Below are 23,999 nucleotides of genomic sequence, written 5' to 3'. Positions count from 1 at the left end.
ATACTATATTCTGCCATATTTGACCTACCAAAATGAACCACTTCACTTCTCAGCCCAGTTTTACATCCTATCAATGTCCCGCTGTAACCTCAGACAGCCCTCCACACTATCCACAACACCCCCAACCTTTGTGTCATCAGTAAACTTACTAACCCATCCCTCCACTTCCTCATCCAGGTCATTTATAAGAATCACGAAGAGTAAGGGTCCCAGAACAGATCCCTGAGGCACACCACTGGTCACCGACCTCCATGCAGAATATGACCCATCTACAACCACTCTGCCTTCTGTGGGCAAGCCAGTTCTGGATCCACAAAGCAATGTCCCCTTGGATCCCATGCCTCCTTACTTTCTCAATAAGCCTTGCATGGGGTACCTTATCAAATGCCTTGCTGAAATCCATATACACTACATCTACTGCTCTTCCTTCATCAATATGAAGGAAGATTTGACAGGCCAAATGGCCTAATATTACTCTGATATCTTATGGTCTTAATTATGCCACATTAGCATCATAATGAGAAAACCATCTCTTCTGTTATTGTACTCTTACACCAGCCACTCATCAATTTGCAGTTTATTTTATGAGCCAAATACACCATCAACACTATAGTGTCACTTTCAAGTTTTGTGTGATGCATAGAAAATTTGAAGCACTTCCCTCACAATAACAATCTTGCCATTTAATTGATTTCTTCTTTTTAAGTTCTTGTGTTTTCTTAACATTGGTAATTGGGGTTAGGATTAGCCCAAACTGCAGCACCTTGCCAACAAGGGATGTATAGTTCACCACTTCTGCCTTCTTTTGAAGGAGGAGCCACACTAGACATTTTCCAAATCTTATGGTATTCTCCTAGAATCAGAATCAGGTTTAATATCACAGGTATATGCTATGAAATTTAACTTTGTGGCAGCAATATATGAGAGAAAAAGAAAACAGAATTATAGTAAGCACATGTATTACATAGACCTTGGATCATTAGGATCTCTTCTGGGGGAGGTATGACCTTTTCAAAAGTGACAGGTTGCACCTGAACCCAAGGGGGACCAATATTCTCGTGGGGAGGTTTGTTAGAGTTGTGGGGGGGGGGGAGGGGGGGGAACCTGAGTGATGGGACTCAGGAACTCAGGATAGGATGGATGGTTTAAAAAAGAGCAAAGACCGTGAGGAAGGGCAGGCAGATGATAGGACAAAATTGCAGCCAGCAGGGCAAGTATCACTGCAATAATGATGCAGAATCAAAAAGGGTAGCATATACAGTACTCAAAGTGTTATATCTCAACACACGGAGTACAAGAAAAAAGGTGGGTGATCTTATTGCACTATTACACACCATCAGGTATGATGTGGCCATCAATGAACCGTGGCTGAAGAATGGTTGGAGTTAGGAGCTGAACATCCAAGGTTACATGCTGTATTGGAGGGATAGGAAGATGGACAGAAGGGATGGTGTGGCTTTGCTGGTAGAGAGTAGTATCAATCAGTAGAAAGATATGACATAGGATTGGAAGATGTTGAATCCTTGTGGGTTGAGTTAAGAAGCTGCAAGGGTAAAAATACACTAATGGCAGTTATATACAGGCCTCCCAACAGCAGCTGGGATGTGGACCACAGATTACAACAGGAAATAGAAAAGGTGTGTCAAAAGGGCAATGTTATGACAGTCATGGAAGATTTCAACATGCAGATCAATTGGGAAAATCAGGTTGGAAATGACTCACAAGAGAGTGGGTTTGATGAGTGCCTACAAGATAGCTTTTGAAGAGCAATTTGTCGTTGAGCCTACTGGGGATCAGCTATACTGGATTGGGTGTTATGTAATGAACCAGAGATGATTACTGAGCTTAAGGTAAAAGAACCCTTTGGAGACAGTGGTCACAATATAGAGTTCAACTTAAAATTTGATAAGAAGAAAGTAAAGTCTCACGTAGCAGTATTTCAAAGGAGTCACGGAAATTAGTGGTACGAGAGAGGAACTGGCCAAAGTAAATTGGAAGGAGATGATGGCAGGGATATCAGCAGAGCAGCAATGGCTTAAGCTTCTAGGAAAAAGGAAGGAAGGAGCTGGATAGGTGTATTCCAAAAACACTCAAAATGGCAAAATAGTACAACCATGGCTGACAAGGGAAGTCAAAGCTAATGTAAAAGCAAGAGGGCATACAACACAAAAATTAGTGCCTAGAGATGATTAAGAAGCTTTTAAAAACCTACAGAGCAATTAAAATCATTGAGGGAAAAGGAAAAATATTAAAGCAAACTAGCAAATAATATCAAAGTGAATAGTAAAAGCTTTTTCCATGTATGTTAAAAAAAAATAAAGGGACAAGAGTGGATATAGGACTGCTAGAAAATGAGGGACAAGGAGATGGCAGATGAACTAAATGAGTATTTTGCATCAGACTTCACTGTGGAAAACACTAACAGTGTGCTAGATGTTGAAGGGTGTGAGGGAAGAAAACTGAGTGCAGTTGCTATTACAGGGGAGAAGGTGCTCACAAAGCGGAAAGACCCAAAGGGACACAAGCCTTGGGTCAGGTTGCCAGGTATGACGTTGTGGCCATCACTGAATTGTGGCTGAAGGATGGCTGTAGTTGGGAGCTGAATGTCCAAAGTTACACTTTATATCGGAGGGATAGGCAGAGGGGGTGGGTATGGCTCTACTGGTTTAAAAAAAAAGGCATCAAATCAGTAGAAAGGTGTGACATGGGATTGTAAGATGTTGAGTCCTTGTGGGTTGAGTTAAGAAACTGCAAGGGTAAAAGTACACTAATGGCAGTTACATACAGACCTCCCAACAGTGGCTGGGAGGTGGACTACAGATTACAACAGGAAGTAGAAAAGGCACGTCAAAAAGGCTATGTTATGATGGTCATGGGAGATTTTAACATGCAGGTCAATTGGGAAAATCAGGTTGGTATGGGATCTCAAATAGCATGAGTTTGTTGAATGCTTAAGAGATGGCTTTTTAGAGCAGTTTGTCATTGAGCCTAAGGGATCAGCTGTACTGCATTGGGTGAGGCTTCGGCGAGAACAGGCAGAGGCCAGGGTAGGTTCTGGTAAGTTTTTTGTCCAGATTGTTTAGAGTAGAGAGAGTGCCAGGCAGGATGTTGGAAGTCAGGGAGCCCTCCAGTGTCCCTGACGACACCTGCAAGAAGTGCATCCAGCTGCAGCTCCTAACAAACCCCGTCAGGGAACTGGAGCAGGAGCTAGATGACCTCCGGATCATTCGGAAGAATGAGATTATAGGTAGTAGCTACAGGGAGGTAGTTACACCACAGGAGCAGAGCACAGCAAATTGGGTCACTGTCAGGCAAGGGAAGAGGAAAGGGCAGGCAGAGCAGGGTTCCCCTGTGGCCATTCCTCTCAACAAGTATACCGCATTGGATACTGTTTGGGGGTGGGGGGGGGGATGACTTACCTGCGACAAGCTGCAGCAGCCAGATCTCTGGCACTGAGTCTGGTTCTGCAGTGCAGAAAAGGGGGGGGGGGGGGGAGAGGAGAGCGGTAGTGATAGGGGACTCGATAGTTAGAAGTACTGATAGGAGGTTCTGTGGTCGTGACAGAGAATCCAGGATGGTTTGTTGCCTCCCGGATACCAGGGTCAAGGATGTCTCTGATCACTTGTATGACATTCTGAAGTGGGAGGGTGATCAGCCAGATGTCGTGGTGCACATCGGCACCAATGACATAGCAAGGAAAAGTGAGGAGGTCCTGGAGAGTGAGTATAGAGAGCTTGGTAGGAAGTTGAAGAGCAGGACCTCAAGGGTGGTAATCTCAGGATTGCTACCTGTGCTATGCGCCAGTGAGGGTAGGAATAGGATGCTCTGGAGGATGAACAAGTGGCTGAGGAACTGGTGTAGGGGGCAGGGTTTCAGATTTCAGGATCATTGGGAGCTCTTCTGGGGTAGGTGGGACCTGTACAAGAGAGACAGGTTACACTTGAACTACAAGGGGACCAATATCCTTTCAGGGAGGTTTGTTAGTGCATTGGGGAGGCTTTAAACTAGATTTGCAGGGGGATGGGAACCAGAGTGCCAGAGCTGACAGCGGGGCTGGAGTGAAAATAAAATATGTTAAAAGTTCCAGCAAAGCCGCAAATAGAAAGATTGTGAGTGGTGGTAAAAAAAATCTTCTGAGGTGTATATATTTCAATACTAGGAGTATTGCAGGGAAGGCAGACGAGTTGAGGGCGTGGATTGACACGTGGAATTATGACGTTATAGCAATTAGTGAAACTTGGCTACAGGAGGGGCAGGACTGGCAGCTTAATATTCCAGGGTTCCGATGTTTCAGATGTGATCGAGGCAGAGGAATGAAAGGTGGGGGAGTGGCATTGCTTGTTAGGGAAAATATTACAGCAGTGCTCAGGCAGGACAGATTAGAGGACTTGTCTACTGAGTCCTTATGGGTGGAGCTGAGAAACAGGAAAGGTATGGCCACATTAGTGGGGTTGTATTATAGACCACCCAATAGTCAGCGAGAATTGGAGGAGCAGATCTGCAGAGAGATAGCAGGCAACTGCAGGAAACAAAGTTGTGGTGGTAGTAGGGGATTTTAATTTTCCACATATTGATTGGGACTCCCATACTGTTAGGGGTCTAGATAGTTTAGAGTTTGTAAAATGTGTTCAGGAAAGTTTTCTAAATCAATATATAGAGGTACCAACTAGAGGGGATGCAATATTGGATCTCTTGTTAGGAAACAAGTTAGGACAAGTGACGGAAGTGTGTGTAGGGGAGCACTTTGGTTCCAGTGATCATAACACCATTAGTTTCAATTTGATCATGGACAAGGATAGATCTGGTCCTAGGGTTGAGGTTCTGAACTGGAAGGCGGCCAAATTTGAAGAAATGAGAAAGGATCTAAAAAGCGTGGATTGGGACAGGTTGTTCTCTGGCAAGGATGTGATCGGTAAGTGGGAAGCCTTCAAAGGAGAAATTTTGAGAGTGCAGAGCTTGTATGTTCCTGTCAGGATTAAAGGCTAAGTGAATAGGAATAAGGAACCTTGGTTCTCAAGTGATACTGCAACTCTGATAAAGAAGAGAGTTGTATGACATGTATAGGAAACAGGGAGTAAATAAGGTGCTTGAGGAGTATAAAAAGTGCAAGAAAATACTTAAAGAAATCAGGAGGGCTAAAAGACGTGAGGTTGCCTTGGCAGTCAAAGTGAAGGATAATCCAAAGAGCTTTTACAGGTATATTAAGAGTAAAAGGATCGTAACGGATAAAATTGGTCCTCTTGAAGATCAGAGTGGTCGGCTATGTGCGGAACCAAAAGAAATGGGGGAGATCTTAAATGGGTTTTTCGCATCTGTATTTACTAAGGAAACTGGCATGAAGTCTATGGAATTAAGGGAAACAAGTAGTGAGATCATAGAAACTGTACAGATTGAAAAGGAGGGGGTGCTTGCTATCTTGAGGCAAATTAAAGTGGATAAATCCCCAGGACCTGACAGGGTATTCCCTCGGACCTTGAAGGAGACTAGTGTTGAAATTGTGGGGGCCCTGGCAGATATATTTAAAATGTTAGTGTCTACAGGTGAGGTGCCGGAGGATTGGAGAATGGCTCATGTTGTTCCATTGTTTAAAAAAGGATCAAAAAGTAATCCGGGAAATTATAGGCCAGTAAATTTGTCGTCGGTAGTAGGTAAGTTATTGGAGGGAGTACTAAGAGACAGAATCTACAAGCATTTGGATAGACAGGGACTTATTAGGGAGAGTCAACATGGCTTTGTGCATGGTAGGTCATGCTTGACCAATCTACTGGAGTTTTTCGAGGAGGTTACCAGGAAAGTGGATGAAGGGAAGGCAGTGGATGTTGTCTACATGGACTTCAGTAAGGCCTTTGACGAGGTCCCGCATGGGAGGTTAGTTAGGAAAATTCAGTCACTAGGTATACATGGAGAGGTGGTAAATTGGATTAGACATTGGCTCAATGGAAGAAGCCAAAGAGTGGTAGTAGAGAATTGCTTCTCAAGAGTGGAGGCCTGTGACTAGTGGTGTGCCACAGGGATCAGTGCTGGGTCCATTGTTATTTGTCATCTATATCAATGATCTGCATGATAATGTGGTAAATTGGATCAGCAAATTTGCTGATGATACAAAGATTGGAGGTGTAGTGGACAGTGAGGAAGGTTTTCAAGGCTTGCAGAGGGACTTGGACCAGCTGGAAAAATGGGCTGAAAAATGGCAGATGGAGTTTAAAACAGACAGGTGTGAGGTATTGCACTTTGGAAGGACAAACCAAGGTAGAACATACAGGGTTAATGGTAAGGCACTGAAGAGTACAGTAAAACAGAGGGAATACAGATACAAAATTCCCTAAAAGTGGCGTCACAGGTAGATAGGGTCATAAAGAGAGCTTTTGGTACATTGGCCTTTATTAATCGAAGTATTGAGTACAAGAGCTGGAATGTTATGATGAGGTTGTATAAGGCATTGGTGAGGCCAAATCTGGAGTATCGTGCTCAGTTTTGGTCACCAAATTACAGGAAGGATATTAATAAGGTTGAAAGAGTGCAGAGAAGGTTTACAAGGATGTTGCCAGGACTTGAGAAACTCAGTTACAGAGAAAGGTTGAATAGGTTAGGACTTTATTCCCTGGAGCGTAGAAGAATGAGGGGAGATTTGATAGAGGTATATAAAATTATGATGGGTATGGATAGAGTGAATGCAAGCAGGCTTTTTCCACTGAGGCAAGGGGAGAAGAAAACCCAGAGGACATGGGTAAAGGGTGAGGGGGGGGGGGGGAGTTTAAAGGGAATATTGGGGGGGGGGCTTCTTCACACACAGAGTGGTGGGAATATGGAATGAGCTGCCAGACGAGGTGGTAAATGTTAAAAAAAGGACCCGCATTTAAGAATAAATTGGACAGATACATGGATGGGAGGTGTATGGAGGGATATGGTCCGTGTGCAGGTCAGTGGGACTAGGCAGAAAATTGTTCGGCACAGCCAAGAAGGGCCAAAAGGCCTGTTTCTGTGCTGTAGTTTTTCCTATATTTTCTATGGGTGTTAGAAACAGAAAACCTACAACACAATGCAGGCCCTCCGGCCCACAAAGCTGTGCCGAACATATCCTTACCTTAGAAATTATCTAGGCTTACCCATAGCCCTCTATTTTTCTAAGTTCCATGTACCTATCCAGGAGTCTCTTAAAGACCCCATCATTTCCACCTCCACCACTGCCACCGGCAGCCCATTCCACACTCACCACTCTCTGCGTAAAAAACTTACCCCTGACATCTCCTCTGTACCTACTTCCAAGCACCATTATGTAATGAACCAGAGGTGATTAGGGAGCTCAAGGTAAAAGAACCCTTAGGAACCAGTGATCACAATATAATTGAGTTCAACATGAAAGTTGATAGGGAGAAAGTGAAGTCTGATGTAGCAGTAATTCAGTGGAGTAAGGGAAACTACAGTGGTATGAGAGAGGAGTTGGCCAAAGTAAATCGGAAGGAGATGATGGCAGGGATGTCAGCAGAGCAGCAATGGCGTGCATTTCTGGGGGGTGGGGGGGGGGGGTGCAGGGCACGTGTATTCCAAAAATGAAGAAATACTCAAATGGTAAAATAGTACAACCATGGCTGACAAGGGAAGTCAAAGCTATTGTAAAAACAAAAAAAGGGCATACAAAGCAACAATTAGCGGGAAGATAAGAGGATTGGGAAGTTTTTAAAAACCTACAGAGAGCAACTGAAAAAATCATTAGAAAGGAGAAGATGAAATATGAAAGCAAGTTAACAAATAATATCAAAGAGGATAGTAAAAACTTTTTCAAGTATGTAAAAATAAAGTGGATACAGGACCGCTAGAAAATGAGGCAGGAGAAATATAACAAGGGACAAAGATGGCTGATGAACTAAGTGAGTATTTTTGCATCAGTCTTCACTGTGGAAGACACTAGCAATGTGCCTGATGTTGTAGTGTGTGAAGGAGGAGAAGTGGATCCAGTTACTATTACAAGGGAGGTGGTGCTCAAAGAGCTGAAAGACCTAAAAGTACTTAAGTCACCTGGACCAGATGAACTGTACCCTGGGGTTCTGAAAGGGGTAGCATTAGAGATTACAGAGGCATTAGCAATGATCTTTCAAAAATCATTGGGCTCTGGCATGGTGCCAGAGGACTGGAAAATTGCAAATGTCACTCCACTTGAAGAAAGGAGGAAGGCAGTAGAAAGGAAATTATAGACCAGTTAGCCTGACCTCAGTGGTTGGGAACACATGATAGTCAATTATCAAGGACAAGGTGATGGAGTACTTGGTGACACAGAACAAGATAGGGCAAAGTCAGCATTGTTTCTTCAAGGGAAAAATCCTGCCTGACAAACCTGTTGGAATTCATTGAAGAGATTGCAAGTAGGATAGATAAAGGGGATGCAATGGATGTTGTATATTTGGACTTTCAGAAGGCCTTTGACAAGGTGCCACAATGAGGCTGCTTACCAAGTTAAGAGTCTGTGGCATTACAGGAAAGTTACTAACACGGTTAGAACACTGACTGATTGGAAGGCAGCAGCAAGTGGGAATAAAAGGATCCTTTTCTGATTGGTTGCCAGTGACTAGTGGTGTTCCGCAGGGGTCAGTGTTAGGACCACTTCTTTTTATTCTGTATATCAATGATTCAGGTGATGGAACACATGGCATTGTTTCGAAGTTTACAGATGATACGAAGATTGGGGGAGGGGCAGGTAGTGTTGAGGAAACAGGTAAGCTGCAGAAGGATGGATCAGGAGAATGGGCAAGAAAATGGCAAATGAAATACAACATTGGAAAATGCATGATCATGCACTTTTCTAGTAGAAATAAATGTGCAGGTTATTTTCTAAATGGGGAGAAAATCTAAAGATCTGAGATGCAATGGGACTTGGGAGTCCTTGTGCAGAACACTAAAGGTTGACGTGCAGGTAGAGTCGGTGGTGAGGAAGGGTTGTGAATACAAGAGCAGGGATGTGATGCTGAGGCTTTAAGGGCTCATCTTGAGTGTTGTGAACATTCCTGGGCTCCTTATCTGAGAAAAGATGTGCTGGCATTGGAATTGAATTGACTTTATTACTTGCATCCTTCATATACATGAGTAAAAAAATCTTTACATTACATCTCCGTCTACATGTGCAATTTATAGTAATTTGCAATAAATACTATGTACAACAGGACAGTCAATATAGCACCGAAATACAATTGTATCAGCATGAATTAATCATTGTGATAGCCTAGTGGAAGAAGCTTCCCTGAAGCCTGTTAGTTCTGGCTTTTATGCTGCGGTACCATTTCCCGAATGGTAGGCAGCTGGAACAGTTTGTGGTTGGGGTGACTTGGGTCCCCAATAATGCTATGGGCCCTTTTTACACACCTGTCTTTGTAAATGTCCTGAATAGTATGAAGTTCACATCTACAGATGTGCTGGGCTGTCCGCACCACTCTCTGCAGTCCGGTGAGGGAAATACAGCTTCCATACCAGGCAGTAATGCAGCCAGTCAGGATGCTCTCAATTGTGCTGCTGTAGAAAGTCTTTAAGATTTGGGGGTTCATACCAAACTTCAACTGTCTGACATGAGAGGCGCTGTTGTGCTTTTTCCCCCACCACACAGCCAGTAGAGACAGAGCTCAGATAAGGTTCACAAGGATGATTCTGGAAATGAAAGGGTCATCATACTAGCTCTGAGTCTGTACTTGAGTACTGACTGAGTCTGTACTGAGTCTTAGTAGGATGTTTGGGGGGTGGGGGAGAGAAGGAGGAGAAGAGAGAAGGGGAGGAATCTCATTGAAACCTTTTGAATGTTGAATGGCCTAGACATGGTAGATGTGCAAAAGGCCGTTTCCCATGATGGGGGAGTCTAGGACAAGAGGGCACAGCCTCAGGATAGAGGGGTGTACATTTAAAATAGATGCAGAAAAAATTTCTTTAGCCAAAGGGTGGTGAATTTGTGGAATTTATCACAGGCAGGTGTGGAGGCCAGGTCATTGGGTGTATTTAAGGCAGAGCTTGATAGGTTCTTGAATGGACACGGCATCAAAGGTTATTAGAAGGTGGCCAGACAGTGGGGCTGAGGCGGGGTGGGGGGGGGGGGAGAGAGAGAGAGCAGGAAAGAGAAAGGATCAGCCATGATTAAATGGCGGAGCAGACTCAATGGGCCGAATGGCCCAATTCTACTCCTATGTCTTATGGTTAAATTAAATTAGTGCAGAAAAGGATATAAAAATAAAGTATGAGGTAGTGTTCATGGGTTCAATGTCCATTCAAAAATCAGATGGCAGAGGGGAAGAAGCTGTTCCTGAATTGTTGAGTGCTTTCAGGCTTCTGTACCTTCTTCCTGATGGTAGCAATGAGAAGAGGACATGTCCTGGTTGGCAGAGATACTCAACGATGGATGCTGCCTTTCTGAGGCACTGCTTAACAAGGCTTTGAAAAAAAATTCCTTTAAAACCCTTAGTGCAGTCCATCATGTCCCAGTGACTTGTCACACTTTAGGCCCATGAATTTCTAATACTTCACCTCTTGGAGGAACTTTAAAAATGTATTTTAATTTAAATTAATTTTAGGTGGCATAGTAGCACGAGTTAGCACATTACTTTACAACACCAGCAGCCACCAAATGGGGGCTCAAATCCCTCCGCTGGCTGTAAGGAATTTGTACATTCTCCACATAACCATGTGGGTTACCGCCAGATTTTCTAGTTTCCCTCAACATTCCAAAGACATACTGTTAGGGACAGTGAGTGGTGGTTCCAGAAGCAGGACAACACTTGTGGTCTGCCTAACACAATCCTTACTGATTTAACACAAACAATGCATTTCATTGTCTGTTTAATGTACATGTGGCAAGCTGAGCTTTTAATCTTTAAAGCACCAATGTTATTTAAAATTAGTGCACCTGTCATTTTAGGGATATTTATAATGCTGTATATGAAAACTGAAACAAGAAAATGACTCAGTACGTCTGTCTTTTCATTTCCTCATTAATTCACCAGCCCGATTTTCTGGAGGTCCCACACACTTACCTTGGGAAGAAGGCAATTACTTACAAGTCCATAGACACTCATTTTATATTTACAGAACTGCATGGCTTCAAACAGCATTAGTGTGAAAGACATTTGTAGAGCTTTTCCCCCCCACAATCTTAGCGACTGACAATCAAGCATTTTTGGGATATTTAAAATACACTTCAGAGAATGCAAAACACAAGATCCTAGCGTGCAACCTTCAGATACTGTAACATTGCTTGAGGGATTACATTTCTAGCAACCTGATCAATGTAATGGCCCCGCTCTTCAAGACTGTGATATGCTGTTCAGCCAAGTGAGCAGACAAGGTTTTGGTTTACTATTTCAAATACAACATCCATCTGTATAGAAGAACATGTAAAATTGGACATATTACAGAGAAACAACAGGATGGACTACCAGGCCAAAGTCCTAACTGGGCCATTTCCAGCTTTGCAAGTGTTTTCAAACTTCCCTACATCAAAATTCACTTTCAAACACAAGCTTTACAGGATTGCTCCAACACTGATGAAGAAAATACATTAAGGTTCATTGTACACTGTGCCATATAGCTGTACTTGTTATCTGCACACATTAAGCCTTGCTCTTCAAGAACTGACATTTATTAATAACCCTTAAAGTAAAGCAAAAGCCAAAATCTGGCACAGTGCCCAATTTTGGCTTTTGTTTTATACATTTTAAACTGTCCAATTTCAAGGATCAACAATCCTCCAAATTGTTCACATCAAACAAGTGCAAAAAAATGATCAGTGATGATAATGCAAGGGTAAAGTAGATGAACAAAACATTTGTCTAGAAATTCATTAACTCCAAATTTTAGTCTAAATAATTGTGTGACATCCCTGCGTATAATGAAATAAACTGCAGATCACAGATACATGCGTTGATAAAGACTGCCATTTATGGCCAATAAAACTTATGCCATTTACATTGAATTTCAAGCAGCTGTATTTACTTGTAGCAGCCCCTGCATGCCTTTAGATTCAAGATACACACTTGTAACACATACAATGGAGAATAGTAGTCAGCACCACAACATATGGATTGCAATTTTGACAATCCAGTTAATGGAATACACACCCATAGGGAGGTGCATGCATTGGGATGGGGCAGAGAGCCAATGTCAGGGAGGCTAGCTGAATGTTGTGCAAGTGCTAGGTTCCAGAAAAAAAAAAATGGAAATTGCATGATCAAGGAGAGCACTTCACATTCAAGACTCCTGAAGGATACTGCTTCTGTGATATTCAACACCATCTTCTCAAATTTAGTCTCTTGCCAATGATACTAAACCATATATGCCCACATATACAACTCAAGGATGTTGATGATTGACTGTAATGAAGAGTTTCCTCTGCATTTCGTGCAAGAGCTCCAAGTAGCTATCAAGTCCAACTGGGCCAAATTTTCTTACCTCAAAAAGGTATTCGGCCAAGCCAGGCATTCTGTAGGAAGAGACACACTGCCCAGGATCATGCCCATTTCCAATGACCTAGCAAAACCCTGGAGGCCATGACAGAAGTGAAATCTGGTCATTATTATTGACCCAGTCAGCCAAGTTCATTGGCATGTGGAGAATGACATTTCTGCCATTTTTTTTCTTACATAATCACCTGTTTTCAGTCAAAACATTAGTCCACCTGAACTGTTTGCTGCAGTTCCATCAAGGTCAAGTGCTAATCCCATATCTCTATCATATTTCTGAAGGACCTCTAAATGAAAGAGGATAGCCTGGCTAGTCACTGGGTTTTTGAGGCACAAAAACCACAGTAACAGACCTTAAGAGCTGGAAAGCACAGATATACAGTAAACTGATAACTCAGCTTGCTCAGGACATTGATCTACAGGTCATTTAGGATTAGTAAAGGCATCCGTTAGTCTTGCGAGACCATGGATCTGCACCTGGAAAGTCTTCACTCTCCAGGGCGCAGGTCTGGGCAAGGTTGTATGGAAGACCAGCAGTTGCCCATGCTGCAAGTCTCCCCTCTCCATGACACCAATGTTGTCCAAGGGAAGGGAATTAGGACCCATACAGCTTGGCACCAGTGTCATCACAGAGCAATGTGTGATTAAATGCCTTGCTCAAGAACACAACACGCTGCCTCGGCTGGGGCTCGAACTCACGACCTTCAGATCACTAGTCAAACGCCTTAACCACTTGGCCATGTGCCCACATTCAGGATTATTGGGGTGTTAATACAATAAATCCAATGCATTTAATTCACTAATTAACACAATAGATAAGTTTACTCAGGACCTGTTCATTGGAAAGGAATGCAGGAATCTGCTACCAGTGAGCCAAATGCAAAACAGTTGGAATTTGGCTAGATAGCATTTATTTTATAAGAACATGAAGTCAGCATGCAGAATAACCATCTTGCTAGAGATAATTACACAACTCGCCACTGCTGCTGTATCAGGAGGCAATGAACATGTGGGAAACAGTTGAGATGGACATTATGTCATGGCCTGAAGGAAACTGATAGGTAATGACTATTTCAAGGTATCTTTATGGTGGCTTGGTTTATAGATGCAAGCAGACCTTTGATATTAAATGAATCTGCAGCAAAAAATACAAATAAAACAAATGTGGAAACTATCAGATCAGGCAGCACATTTGGAAAGAAACAATTAACTATGCAGGCTAAAGACACAGTTGAGTGTTTCCTGGTAATTTTATTCAGACTTCCACCATCTGCAGTTTAGAGTTTTTCCATCAGGCAAGCTCAAAATTTGAATGGATGTCAGATTTGTCACCTTTGATTGAACATCAATAGACTTTCAATCCAAGGTACCGTGCTCTGCAATATTTCGTGATCATGCTCTCACCTTCACAGTAGCTTCAGAATAGCAGGCGGAGTGAAGTGATGATGCCGCTAAACGCTGACTCCTTTGCTTGCATCTTCGGAAACAGCTCCATTTCCATCTTTAATATCTTTATTTTTTCCCTTTCATGGTTCTTTTAAAGACCCTGACCTAGAGTTGCACACTGACTATGGTTCTTTGCAGGAACGGGACCCGCTCTCGGGGTTTTAGGACTGGCCGTTGTGCGGCACACCAAGGGCTCAGCTTTGGAAGCCTAGGATCTCGGGCCTCTGGAGATGGGCGGATCGATGGTCAGTGTCATGACAGGAGAACCGTGTGTCGTCAGGGGAGTCAGAATATCTGCAGCTGTGTGCCCAGAGACTTGCTCTCTGCCCAAAGATAACACGAAAAAAAGCGATGTGGTGGACTTTGTTATGTCTCCCTGCTCGCTGTGAAAACAAACACCGCTTTCTCCCTTATTTGGGGGGGGGGGGGGAAGAGAGAGAACCTGTGGTATGTCAAATGCCAGATGAACAATGCAGTCTTTGGGGGTAACTGCGAGTCTGTGCCACACGCTTGAGTGCTCGGTGGCGGGTGCCAATTATTGTTTTAGGCCGGTGGGGGGAATTGTTGCTTACTGCCGCTTACCGTGAGAGGGGGAACTTTGGGGTTCTAACATTTAACTGTCGTTCATTCTTTGGGCCACTCTTGATTTCGTGGATGGTTGCAAAAAAAAAAAAAAGCAGCATTTCAGGATGTATATTTCATACATTTCTAACATTAAATGTACCTTTGAATACTAAAAAAAAACACATTGCCAATTCATTAACAAGGGGCTACGTGCAGTAACTGAGCTCAAGCATGGCTTTCCTTCCTTGCACTTGCCCTGTTGGAGTGCAGCTGCTGAGTGACTTTCACTCCCAAGTTCAGTAATCAGTGTGCCATACTTCAAAAGAAATCAATTTGATGGGAACCTGGCCATTTTGATAGATATCAAAACTCATCTTTGACTCACATCAAATGTTTCCCATTATGTTGCTACAAGTACAATTGGAGGAACTACTTTGAAAATCTCAACTTAATCATGCTATACCATGACAACTCATTTTAGAGTGCTCATTGTTTAAAAAAAATAACTGGTTGCCATCAACCAATCACAAAGCTATTTGCCTCCAATGGATACCAAATACCAGTGACCATAACTGCTGTGTCTATTATCTGTCCTTAGACAAAGCACAGGCTTGCCCATATCCTTTCTTCTCACTTTCCCAATTTCCCTCCAACTAACTCATTAGCAGTGTTTGTGTGCCAAGTCTGTGAAGCAGAGCCTGGTCTTCAATCATCTTGGACCTCCTTGCTATTGAGCAAAGACATAGTTGATCAGGTCTAGTCATTGGTATGCAAGTCACCTTTTAAAGCCCTTTTAGCAAAGGCACTTACACAGTGCACTGCCACGTGTCACATAACAGACACTTATTTGGCTTTGAAGACAAGAATGCTTTGTGTATGACTAAAGTATTGCTTCTAATTATGTGATCCCCATCCTTTGGCTTTTCAATAATAAGGTACCTCTTCATTTCCCTCCTGCAAGGTGGGATATATCTGAATGGAGCATTAGCTATGCCCTAGTGACACTTCAAGTGAAGTACAATAAATGAAGCTGAAATCTACTGCCTGGTTCGTCACAATAGAACACATTTGATGACGTAGATACAACAGACCGCAGCTGCTGGAATCTGGAGCAACAAACTGGATGAACACAGTAGGTTGAGCAGCAACTTTGGGAGGAAAGGAATTGTTAATATTTAGTTGCAGGATTGTCTATGGGGAGCACCTGGCTGTTAAGGTACTCCAACTTAGTTTTCAAATATAGGTTCCCTTCTGTAATGCACCATACGTTCTGCACCACTTTGTCCTTGTTGGGCCCCAATGACGCTTCTTCACAGTTTTCTCCTGCAGTGGACCCGGAGACAAGGGCCAATTTCTCCTGTTGATGTGGTGTAGGATGAAGCAGGGAAGAATGTGAATCTGCTTGGTGTGCTACAGGGCATACCCCTGTTGAGACAAGATTCTGGTGCCTGTGCACAGCCTGAACATTCTTCTAGGGCCTCATTACTACCATGATTTTCACTGTGAAAACACTACAGGAGTTGGGAACACGTACAACTATCAGAAGCAAGCCAAGTGGAAGTTCTCAGTCATCCAAGATTCAGCCACTGGAGCAGTGCTGACCATAAGAGACTTGGTTACTCTTGTAAAATAGAGTCAAGACAGCTTACTGAATATAGAACATAGAATAGTACAGTACAAGCCCTTCAGCCCACAATGTTGTGCCAACCCTCAAACCCTGCCTCCCATATAACCCCCCCACCTTAAATTCCTCCATATACCTGTCTAGTAGTCTCTTAAACTTCACTAGTGTATCTGCCTCCACCACTGACTCAGGCAGTGCATTCCACACACCAACCACTGAGTAAAAAACCTTCCTCTAATATACCCCTTGAACTTCCCACCTCTTAACTTAAAGCCATGTCCTCTTGTATTGAGCAGTGGTGCCCTGGGGAAGAGGCGCTGGCTGTCCACTATCTATTCCTCTTATTATCTTGTACACCTCTATCATGTCTCCTCTCATCCTCCTCCTCTCCAAAGAGTAGAGCCCTAGCTCCCTTAATCTCTGATCATAATGCATACTCTCTAAACCAGGCAGCATCCTGGTAAATCTCCTCTGTACCTTTCCAACGCTTCCACATCCTTCCTATAGTGAGGCGACCAGAACTGGACACAGTACTCCAAGTGTGGCCTAACCAGAGTTTTATAGAGCTGCATCATTACATCGCGACTCTTAAACTCTATCCATCGACCTATGAAAGCCAACACCCCATAAGCTTTCTTAACTACCCTATCCACCTGTGAGGCAACTTTCAGGGATCTGTGGACATGTACCCCCAGATCCCTCTGCTTCTCCACACTACCAAGTATCCTGCCATTTACTTTGTACTCTGCCTTGGAGTTTGTCCTTCCAAAGTGTCCTTCTCCAGGTTGAACTCCATCTGCCACTTCTCAGCCCACTTCTGCATCCTATCAATGTCTCCCTGCAATCTTTGACAATCCTCTACATTATCTACAGCACCACCAACCTTTGTGTCATCTGCAAACTTGCCAACCCACCCTTCTACCCCCACATCCAGGTCGTTAATAAAAATCACGAAAAGTAGAGGTCTCAAAACAGATCCTTGTGGGACACCACTAGTCACAACCCTCCAATCTGAATGTACTCCCTTCACCACGACCCTCTGCCTTCTGCAGGCAAGCCAATTCTGAATCCACCTGGCCAAACTTCCCTGGATCTCATGCCTTCTGACTTTCTGAATAAGCCTACCGTGTGGAACCTTGTCAAATGCCTTACTAAAATCCATATAGATCACATCCACTGCACCACCCTCACCTATATGCCTGGTCACCTCCTCAAAGAACTCTATCAGGCTTGTTAGACACGATCTGCCCTTCACAAAGCCATGCTGACTGTCCCTGATCAGACCATGATTCTCTAAATGCCCAGAGATCCTATCTCTAAGAATCTTTTCCAACAGCTTTCCCACCACAGACGCAAGGCTCACTGGTCTATAATTACCCGAACTATCCCTACTACCTTTTTTTGAACAAGGGGACAACATTCGCCTCCCTCCAATCCTCTGGTACCATTCCCGTGGACAACAAGGACATAAAGATCCTAGACAGAGGCTCAGCAATCTCTTCCCTCACCTTATGGAGCAGCCTGGGGAATATTCTGTCAGGTCCCGGGGACTTATCCATCCTAATGTATTTTAACAACTCCAACACCTCCTCTCCCTTAATATCAACATGCTCCAAAACATCAACCTCACTCACATTGTCCTCACCATCATCAAGTTCCCTCTCATTGGTGAATACCGAAGAGTATTCATTGAGGACCTTGCTCACTTCCACAGCCTCCAGGCACATCTTCCCACCTTTATCTCTAATTGGTCCTATCTTCACTCCTGTCATCCTTTTTTTTTCCTTCACATAATTGAAGAATGCCTTGGGGTTTTCCTTTACCCTACTCGCCAAGGCCTTCTCAGCGCCTTAAGCTCTTTTTTGCTTCCCTATAATCCTCCATAGACCCATCTGATCCTTGTTTCCTAAACCTCATGTATGCTGCCTTCTTCCACCTGACTAGATTTTCCACCTCACTTGTCACCACCCATGGTTCCTTCACCCTACCATTCTTCATCTTCCTCACCGGGACAAATTTATCCCTAACATCCTGCAAGAGATCTCTAAACATCGACCACATGTCCATAGCACATTTCCCTGCAAAAACGTCATCCCAATTCACACCCGCAAGCCTTATAGCCTCATAATTTGCCCTTCCCCAATTAAAAATTTTCCTGTCCGCTCTGATTCTATCCTTTTCCATGATAATGCTAAAGGCCAGGGAGCGGTGGTCACTGTCCCCCAGATGCTCACCCACAGAGATCTGTGACCTGACCTGGTTCATTACCTAATACTAGATCTAGTATGGCATTCCCCCTAGTCGGCCTGTCCACATACTGTGACAGGAATCCGTCCTGGACACACTTAAACTCTGCCCCATCTAAACCCTTGGAACTAATCAGGTGCCAATCAATATTAGGGAAGTTAAAGTCACCCATGATAACAACCTTGTTATTTTTGCGCCTTTCCAAAATCTGCCTCCCAATCTGCTCCTCTGTATCTCTGCTGCTACCAGGGGGCCTAAAGAATACCCCCAATAGAGTAACTGCTCCCTTCCTGTTCCTGACTTCCACCCATACTGACTCAAAAGAGGATCCTGCTACATTACCCACCCTTTCTGTAGCTGTAATAGTATCCCTGACCAGTAATGCCACCCCTCCTCCCCTTTTTCCGCCCTCTCTATCCTGATGCTTCTTGCATTGAGGTACACACATTTCAGCCCTTCTACCTTACTGTCTTTACACCATTTATTCTGCTTCTCTTTCCTCAAAGCCTCTCTATATGTTAGATCTGGCTTTACTCCATGCACTTCTTTCACTGCTCTATCCCTCCGGGTCCCATCCTCCTTGCAAATTAGTTTAAACCCTCCCAAACCATGCTAGCAAACCTACCTGCAAGGATTTTGCTCCCCCTCGAGTTCAAGTGCAACCCATCCAATCTGTACAGGTCTCACCTTCCCCAAAAGAGATCCCAATTATCCAAAAATCTAAAACCCTGCTCCCACTCCTCAGCCACGCATTCAACTGTCATCTCCTCCAATTCTTACCATCACTGTCACGTAGCACTGGCAGCAATCCTGAGAACGCCACCCTTGATGTCCTGTTCTTCAGCCTTCTGCCTAGTTCCCGAAACTCACACTTCAGGACCTCATCCCTCTTCCTGCCTATGTCGTTGGTCCCAACATGTATCACGACTTCTGGTTGCTTTCCCTCTCATACCAGGATGTCGTGCACCCGGTCAGAAAAATCCCGGACCCTGGCACCCGGGAGGCAACAAACCATGCGGGTGTCCTTCTCATGTCCACAAAATCTCCTGTCTGCTCCCCTGACTATAGAATACCTGGCATTAAACCAGGGGAATATTTGTGTCGTCAGGAACAAATTGTGCATGAAGTGGAGAAGAACCCCTCATGGTTCATAAAGGGCTCCAAACACAAAAGGAGACCAAATTGCCACATGCAATTTAAATACTGAGAAAGCAACCAAATCCGTGAACAGAAATATGGCATAGACCATCCATAGCCACAGTGACACTAAGACTAAGTAGGAGTGTGAACAAATTTGATCTTCTTTGACCTTATTTATTTAGAGTCCAGAAACACATGCTTTAAGAGGTCCACACACTATTTTGCATCTGCAATAATTGCCCATGCAAACTATTCCTACAGAGACACTACTTATGTTGGTTGGCCTCTTAGGAGTACAATTATGTAGACCACAAAGTATGTGATCCATCCCTATAGATTGTGGATATAGGGTCTTTGGATTCACACACTTGTCTCCTGACTCAATACCCCCAACCTTGCAAGAAACTCAGATCCATATTGCCAACATCACCATGGAAACCCCTTTTGGAAATAACCTAAATTTTTCAGCCGAGAAACATCTCAAATAGTACTTTTTTTCCCAAACCTGAGAAAACTGCATTGCTAGATAGCAAGCATGTTACAGCGACCTGTTACTTATAAGCCAAATGTGTTCCTTGGACCATCAAAATTTACAGTTATGATTGCCAAAAACTACTGCACAGGGATAGAGGTAATTCAATGCATGGCTGATACAAAATGTTAGAAATGCATGCATCCTGATGAAGTGGCTGGCTGAATTCCTGGAGTAGTGCAATGCTGCCCAGAAGTGACCACAATAGCACTCCACCCTGGATTAAGCAAATTTTCATAAGTGTGCTGTAAAAACAAATTAACCCTTCTGATTGCTGGGCAAAGTTTAGTGCTTTTGTCCAAACGATTGCTGCCACTTTGAATGCATCATTTTTGACAAACTGAACTTAAAGACCACATTCAAAGTGGACTAGGGAACATATTTAAATTGTTCTTTGTAGCTTTGATTCCAACATAATTTAAAAACAATGATAGAACCATGGACATAAAACATGCCACATGGATCATGGCGAGCACAGCCTAGATTTACTTATTTTTAATTTTTTTTTTAAAAAAAAACATGGTAGCCTTTTCTAAATATAGAAAAAAACCTCTTCAAATTTCGAAAAGCAGTTTTTTCCTGTCATGCAAAGCCAAAAGAGATGCTTGCTCCAGACTAAACTCATCCATGATTGAAAAGAATTTTATGACTGATGAAGGAAGAACCAACACAAAAAGGCTTTGTATAGCTTAGCTGGGGCAATTCAATGCCAAGCAATTATCCAGTAACTATTTTGAAAGAAAACTAGAAACCTCAGATAGTGGATAAGAGTGCTTTAGAAAAGTGGATAGAGATAGCTTGAATTTCCAAGTTTACGAAAAAAACATTTTAGCCTTTATTCGGCTTCTGAACTAACAGCCTAGGCTTGAGTCGACAATGTAGTAGTAGATCTAACAGCACTTTAAAATCTAAACTTCAATCATCTAAGACATCAAGTACATTTCACTCTAATGGCCAATACAAAGGTTTCACACTTGACTGAACTAGAATACCTCATTATGGTTTTGGATTCAAATAGCCAAGTAGAAGCAAAGCTTCTAACCAAGTCTGTCTGGCAACATCAGCTAAAATACTAAATGGTAGAGAAACTTAGGTCAAGCATGACTGATCATAGATAAAAGATGTAACCTTCCAGGTCAATGACTGGTCATCAGGACTGCTGAAAACTCCAATACATTGGATTGGTTTTGTTCATTTATTGCCCAATCCTAGCATTTCCCCAACAACTACATTTTCAGCCACGGGAGTGCCACTGTATGGCATGGAGTGTATCCTTTTGTAAGGAATGTTAATCATTGGTAACCAAAGCATTCCATATTGCTCAGACTATTGTATTTTAGCTGAAGTCAACCATCTCCCAAAACAGTTAGCAACCTACCCCAATCCCTCCTCTTCTCCATTATAAGACAGTGAATAGCAAAGCATTGGAATTCCTGAGTTTTAGAAGCATAGAGCACAAGAACGGTGGTAAATGAATCTTTATAAAAAGATCAGCCAGACCAAAACTGGTATAGAATATTATATTCAATTCTGATCACCACACTTCAGAATACTAAGGCTATGTCCACACTAGACCGGATAATTTTGAAAACGCCGGTTTTACGTAAAAACGAAAGGCGTCCACACCAGGTGTTTTTGAAAATATCTTCGTCCACATTAAAATGGATATTTGGGCAAATCTCTTCCTACTGGGCATGCGCAGGACACAGAAAACAAGCGAAGAGGAAACGGTATACTTGGTGCATGTTTGTCCAGATACAAACTAGAAAACCTTAAAAAGAAATTGCCAAATAAAAGACTTGGTGTGCGTTTGTCCAGAAACATTTCCTACACCCATAGTCTCTTCACCAATGAAAGGGACGACAACTACAACTAAATGCAATAAGACAAAAGTGAAATTTGCTAACACAAAATGATCTGCAGATGCTGGGGTCAAAGCAACACTCACAAAATGCTGGAGGAACTCAGCAGGTCGGGCAGCATCCGTGGAAACAATCAGTCAACGTTTCGGGCCGGAACCCTTCGTCAGGACTGTTAGCTCATTTGTTTGCCTTTACTTTTGCCATGTCTTTCTGTATTATTTTGCTGTATTTAACACGTGCAATAAAACGAGTTACTGGGCAAAAGTGACAATTGCATCTATTGAATGTTTGCACAAGCAATACATTAATAAAGCACCTTGTTAAATGTACAAGACATGTCTGCATCAGTGTTATCTTGCATTTCCATACAATGTTACATTAGGCTGCTACATATCTATTGTCAGATGTTGTGGTGTTGGAGGTTGCGTTCAAGAAAACAATGAAACGTCGCGCTGCCTCCACCATTTGTTCCAGCACGTCATGACAGCGCGGTTTTATAAATAGCCGGTTACCCCGTACACATTACGCTGGATATTACACGTTTTCAGATTTATTCACTCTGGAGAGTGTTTCTGAAAAGCTCTGTTTTCGGGGGAGGAAAACGCCGTTTCAGTGTGGACGGAGGGTCAAAACGAAGAGAGAAAGCTTCGGTTACAGATTTATCCATTCTAGTGTGGACGTAGCCAAAGGATTCAGAAAATAGAGGATAAGCAATCTCAACAACATTACACTAGGTAAACTGGAACCATTCTCCTTACAGCAAAGAGCAGATTTGATAAAATGCATGCAAAATAGAGGGGATTAGACAAAGCAAATAGGATTAGGGCAGGGAAGGGCTGAGTGGAAACAGAGACAGAAGGACAAAGGTTTTTTCTCTAAAGTGGTTACAATCAAGAACAAATTGCCTGAAAATAACTTGCAGTGCTATGGATTGGGGGAAAGGGATGCAAAGGGCGGGGAAAATATGATTGAGCAGACAGCTCCACACACAGAAAAAGCATTAACAGGAACTCAGATCCAGAAAGTTTGTTATGGTTCAAGCTTTCCCAGTTATTTCTATAGCTGAAACTGAATCTGATTGACAGAGCTCAGTTTACTTAGACAATATAGCATAATGCATTTAAATTAACATTTAAGATGTTGAATTGATTTTTAAATAAACAGTACTTGTAAAGAGCAAGCTTCATTCTATTTAGTTACTAAAATCTTAATGAACTTACTGCATGAAGACAACAATATTATGGACCTTGATTGATGGCATTGTGCAAAAAGTACTGTGGAAGAAAATAAACTGGTTAGATCACTTCAACCATGGTTGGGCAAGTCACATAGCTCATCATAGGACCATACATCTGTTTCTATACAAAGGCTACAGCACAAATCAGTTCCAAATGAACTGTAGGCCTCCTTCCTTCCCTCCACCTCAAGGAAAAAGGTCAGTAATAGTTCAAAATTCCTAACTACTTGACCATCACAGGAAAGTGAAATTTAAGGCAGAAAATATCAAGCAGCTCCACTCCAAAATGCTGCCCATCTCATACTTACTGAGATGCATAGAATCAAAATTGTTACAAGTGGAGGCTTAAATTTAAATTGCCATAAAAAAAGGCCATTACATTTTGAATTTTCAGTATGGTTTAAAACCCTATTTGCACTCATGCTCAGGTTCCAGAAGCATTCAAGTGTCGGAAGCATGCACTAGATCACAATTTATAATTGTAACTTCCATGTGGCCAATCATGGAATAGCATGAGCCTTACAAAAGTAACTTATGGGTTGAATAATGTAGACTTGGTTCAGAAATAGTAGACCAAACAGAAAGTGGAAAAAAGGCATGGAGAGTGAAGGACATCAAAATATTTTCCCCAGGGAAACACCTGAATGTACTATTAATTCTCTATACAATCCCCAAATCTCAGTCACTTTAAGGAATAGAAAGGACAAATTCAAAAGTGAGTATGCATGTAATTTTAACATACCTGGATTAGATTACCACATTCAAATGAATCAGGTATTCGTGTTATATTCAATTATGTATACCACCCAAAGGGACAAAATGACATTGGATTCTATTTGTTAATGGAAAGATTGAATATTGAATTACTCTTTTCCCATTTCCCCATCCTCCTCCAGCCAAGTTTTAGACATCCACTTCC

The 23,999-nt window shown here is 42.7% G+C and overlaps 1 protein-coding gene across 1 annotated transcript in view; it reads right to left on the bottom strand.

Moving 5' to 3' along the window:
• tmem106c (transmembrane protein 106C) overlaps positions 1 to 23,999 on the bottom strand; it is a 69,428-nt gene that overhangs the window by 6,978 nt on the left and 38,451 nt on the right. Inside the window, exon 6 of the mRNA XM_063038107.1 lies at positions 23,064 to 23,117. Within this exon, the coding sequence (XP_062894177.1) occupies positions 23,064 to 23,117 (54 nt within the window). The remainder of the gene's footprint in view (positions 1 to 23,063; positions 23,118 to 23,999) is intronic.

Source organism: Mobula hypostoma, chromosome X1 (genome assembly GCF_963921235.1).
Source record: "Mobula hypostoma chromosome X1, sMobHyp1.1, whole genome shotgun sequence".
In the NCBI taxonomy this organism is placed as follows: Eukaryota; Metazoa; Chordata; class Chondrichthyes; order Myliobatiformes; family Myliobatidae; genus Mobula; species Mobula hypostoma.
The sequence above is the reverse complement of the archived record's forward strand: the minus strand, read 5'-3'. Positions and strand labels throughout refer to the sequence as shown.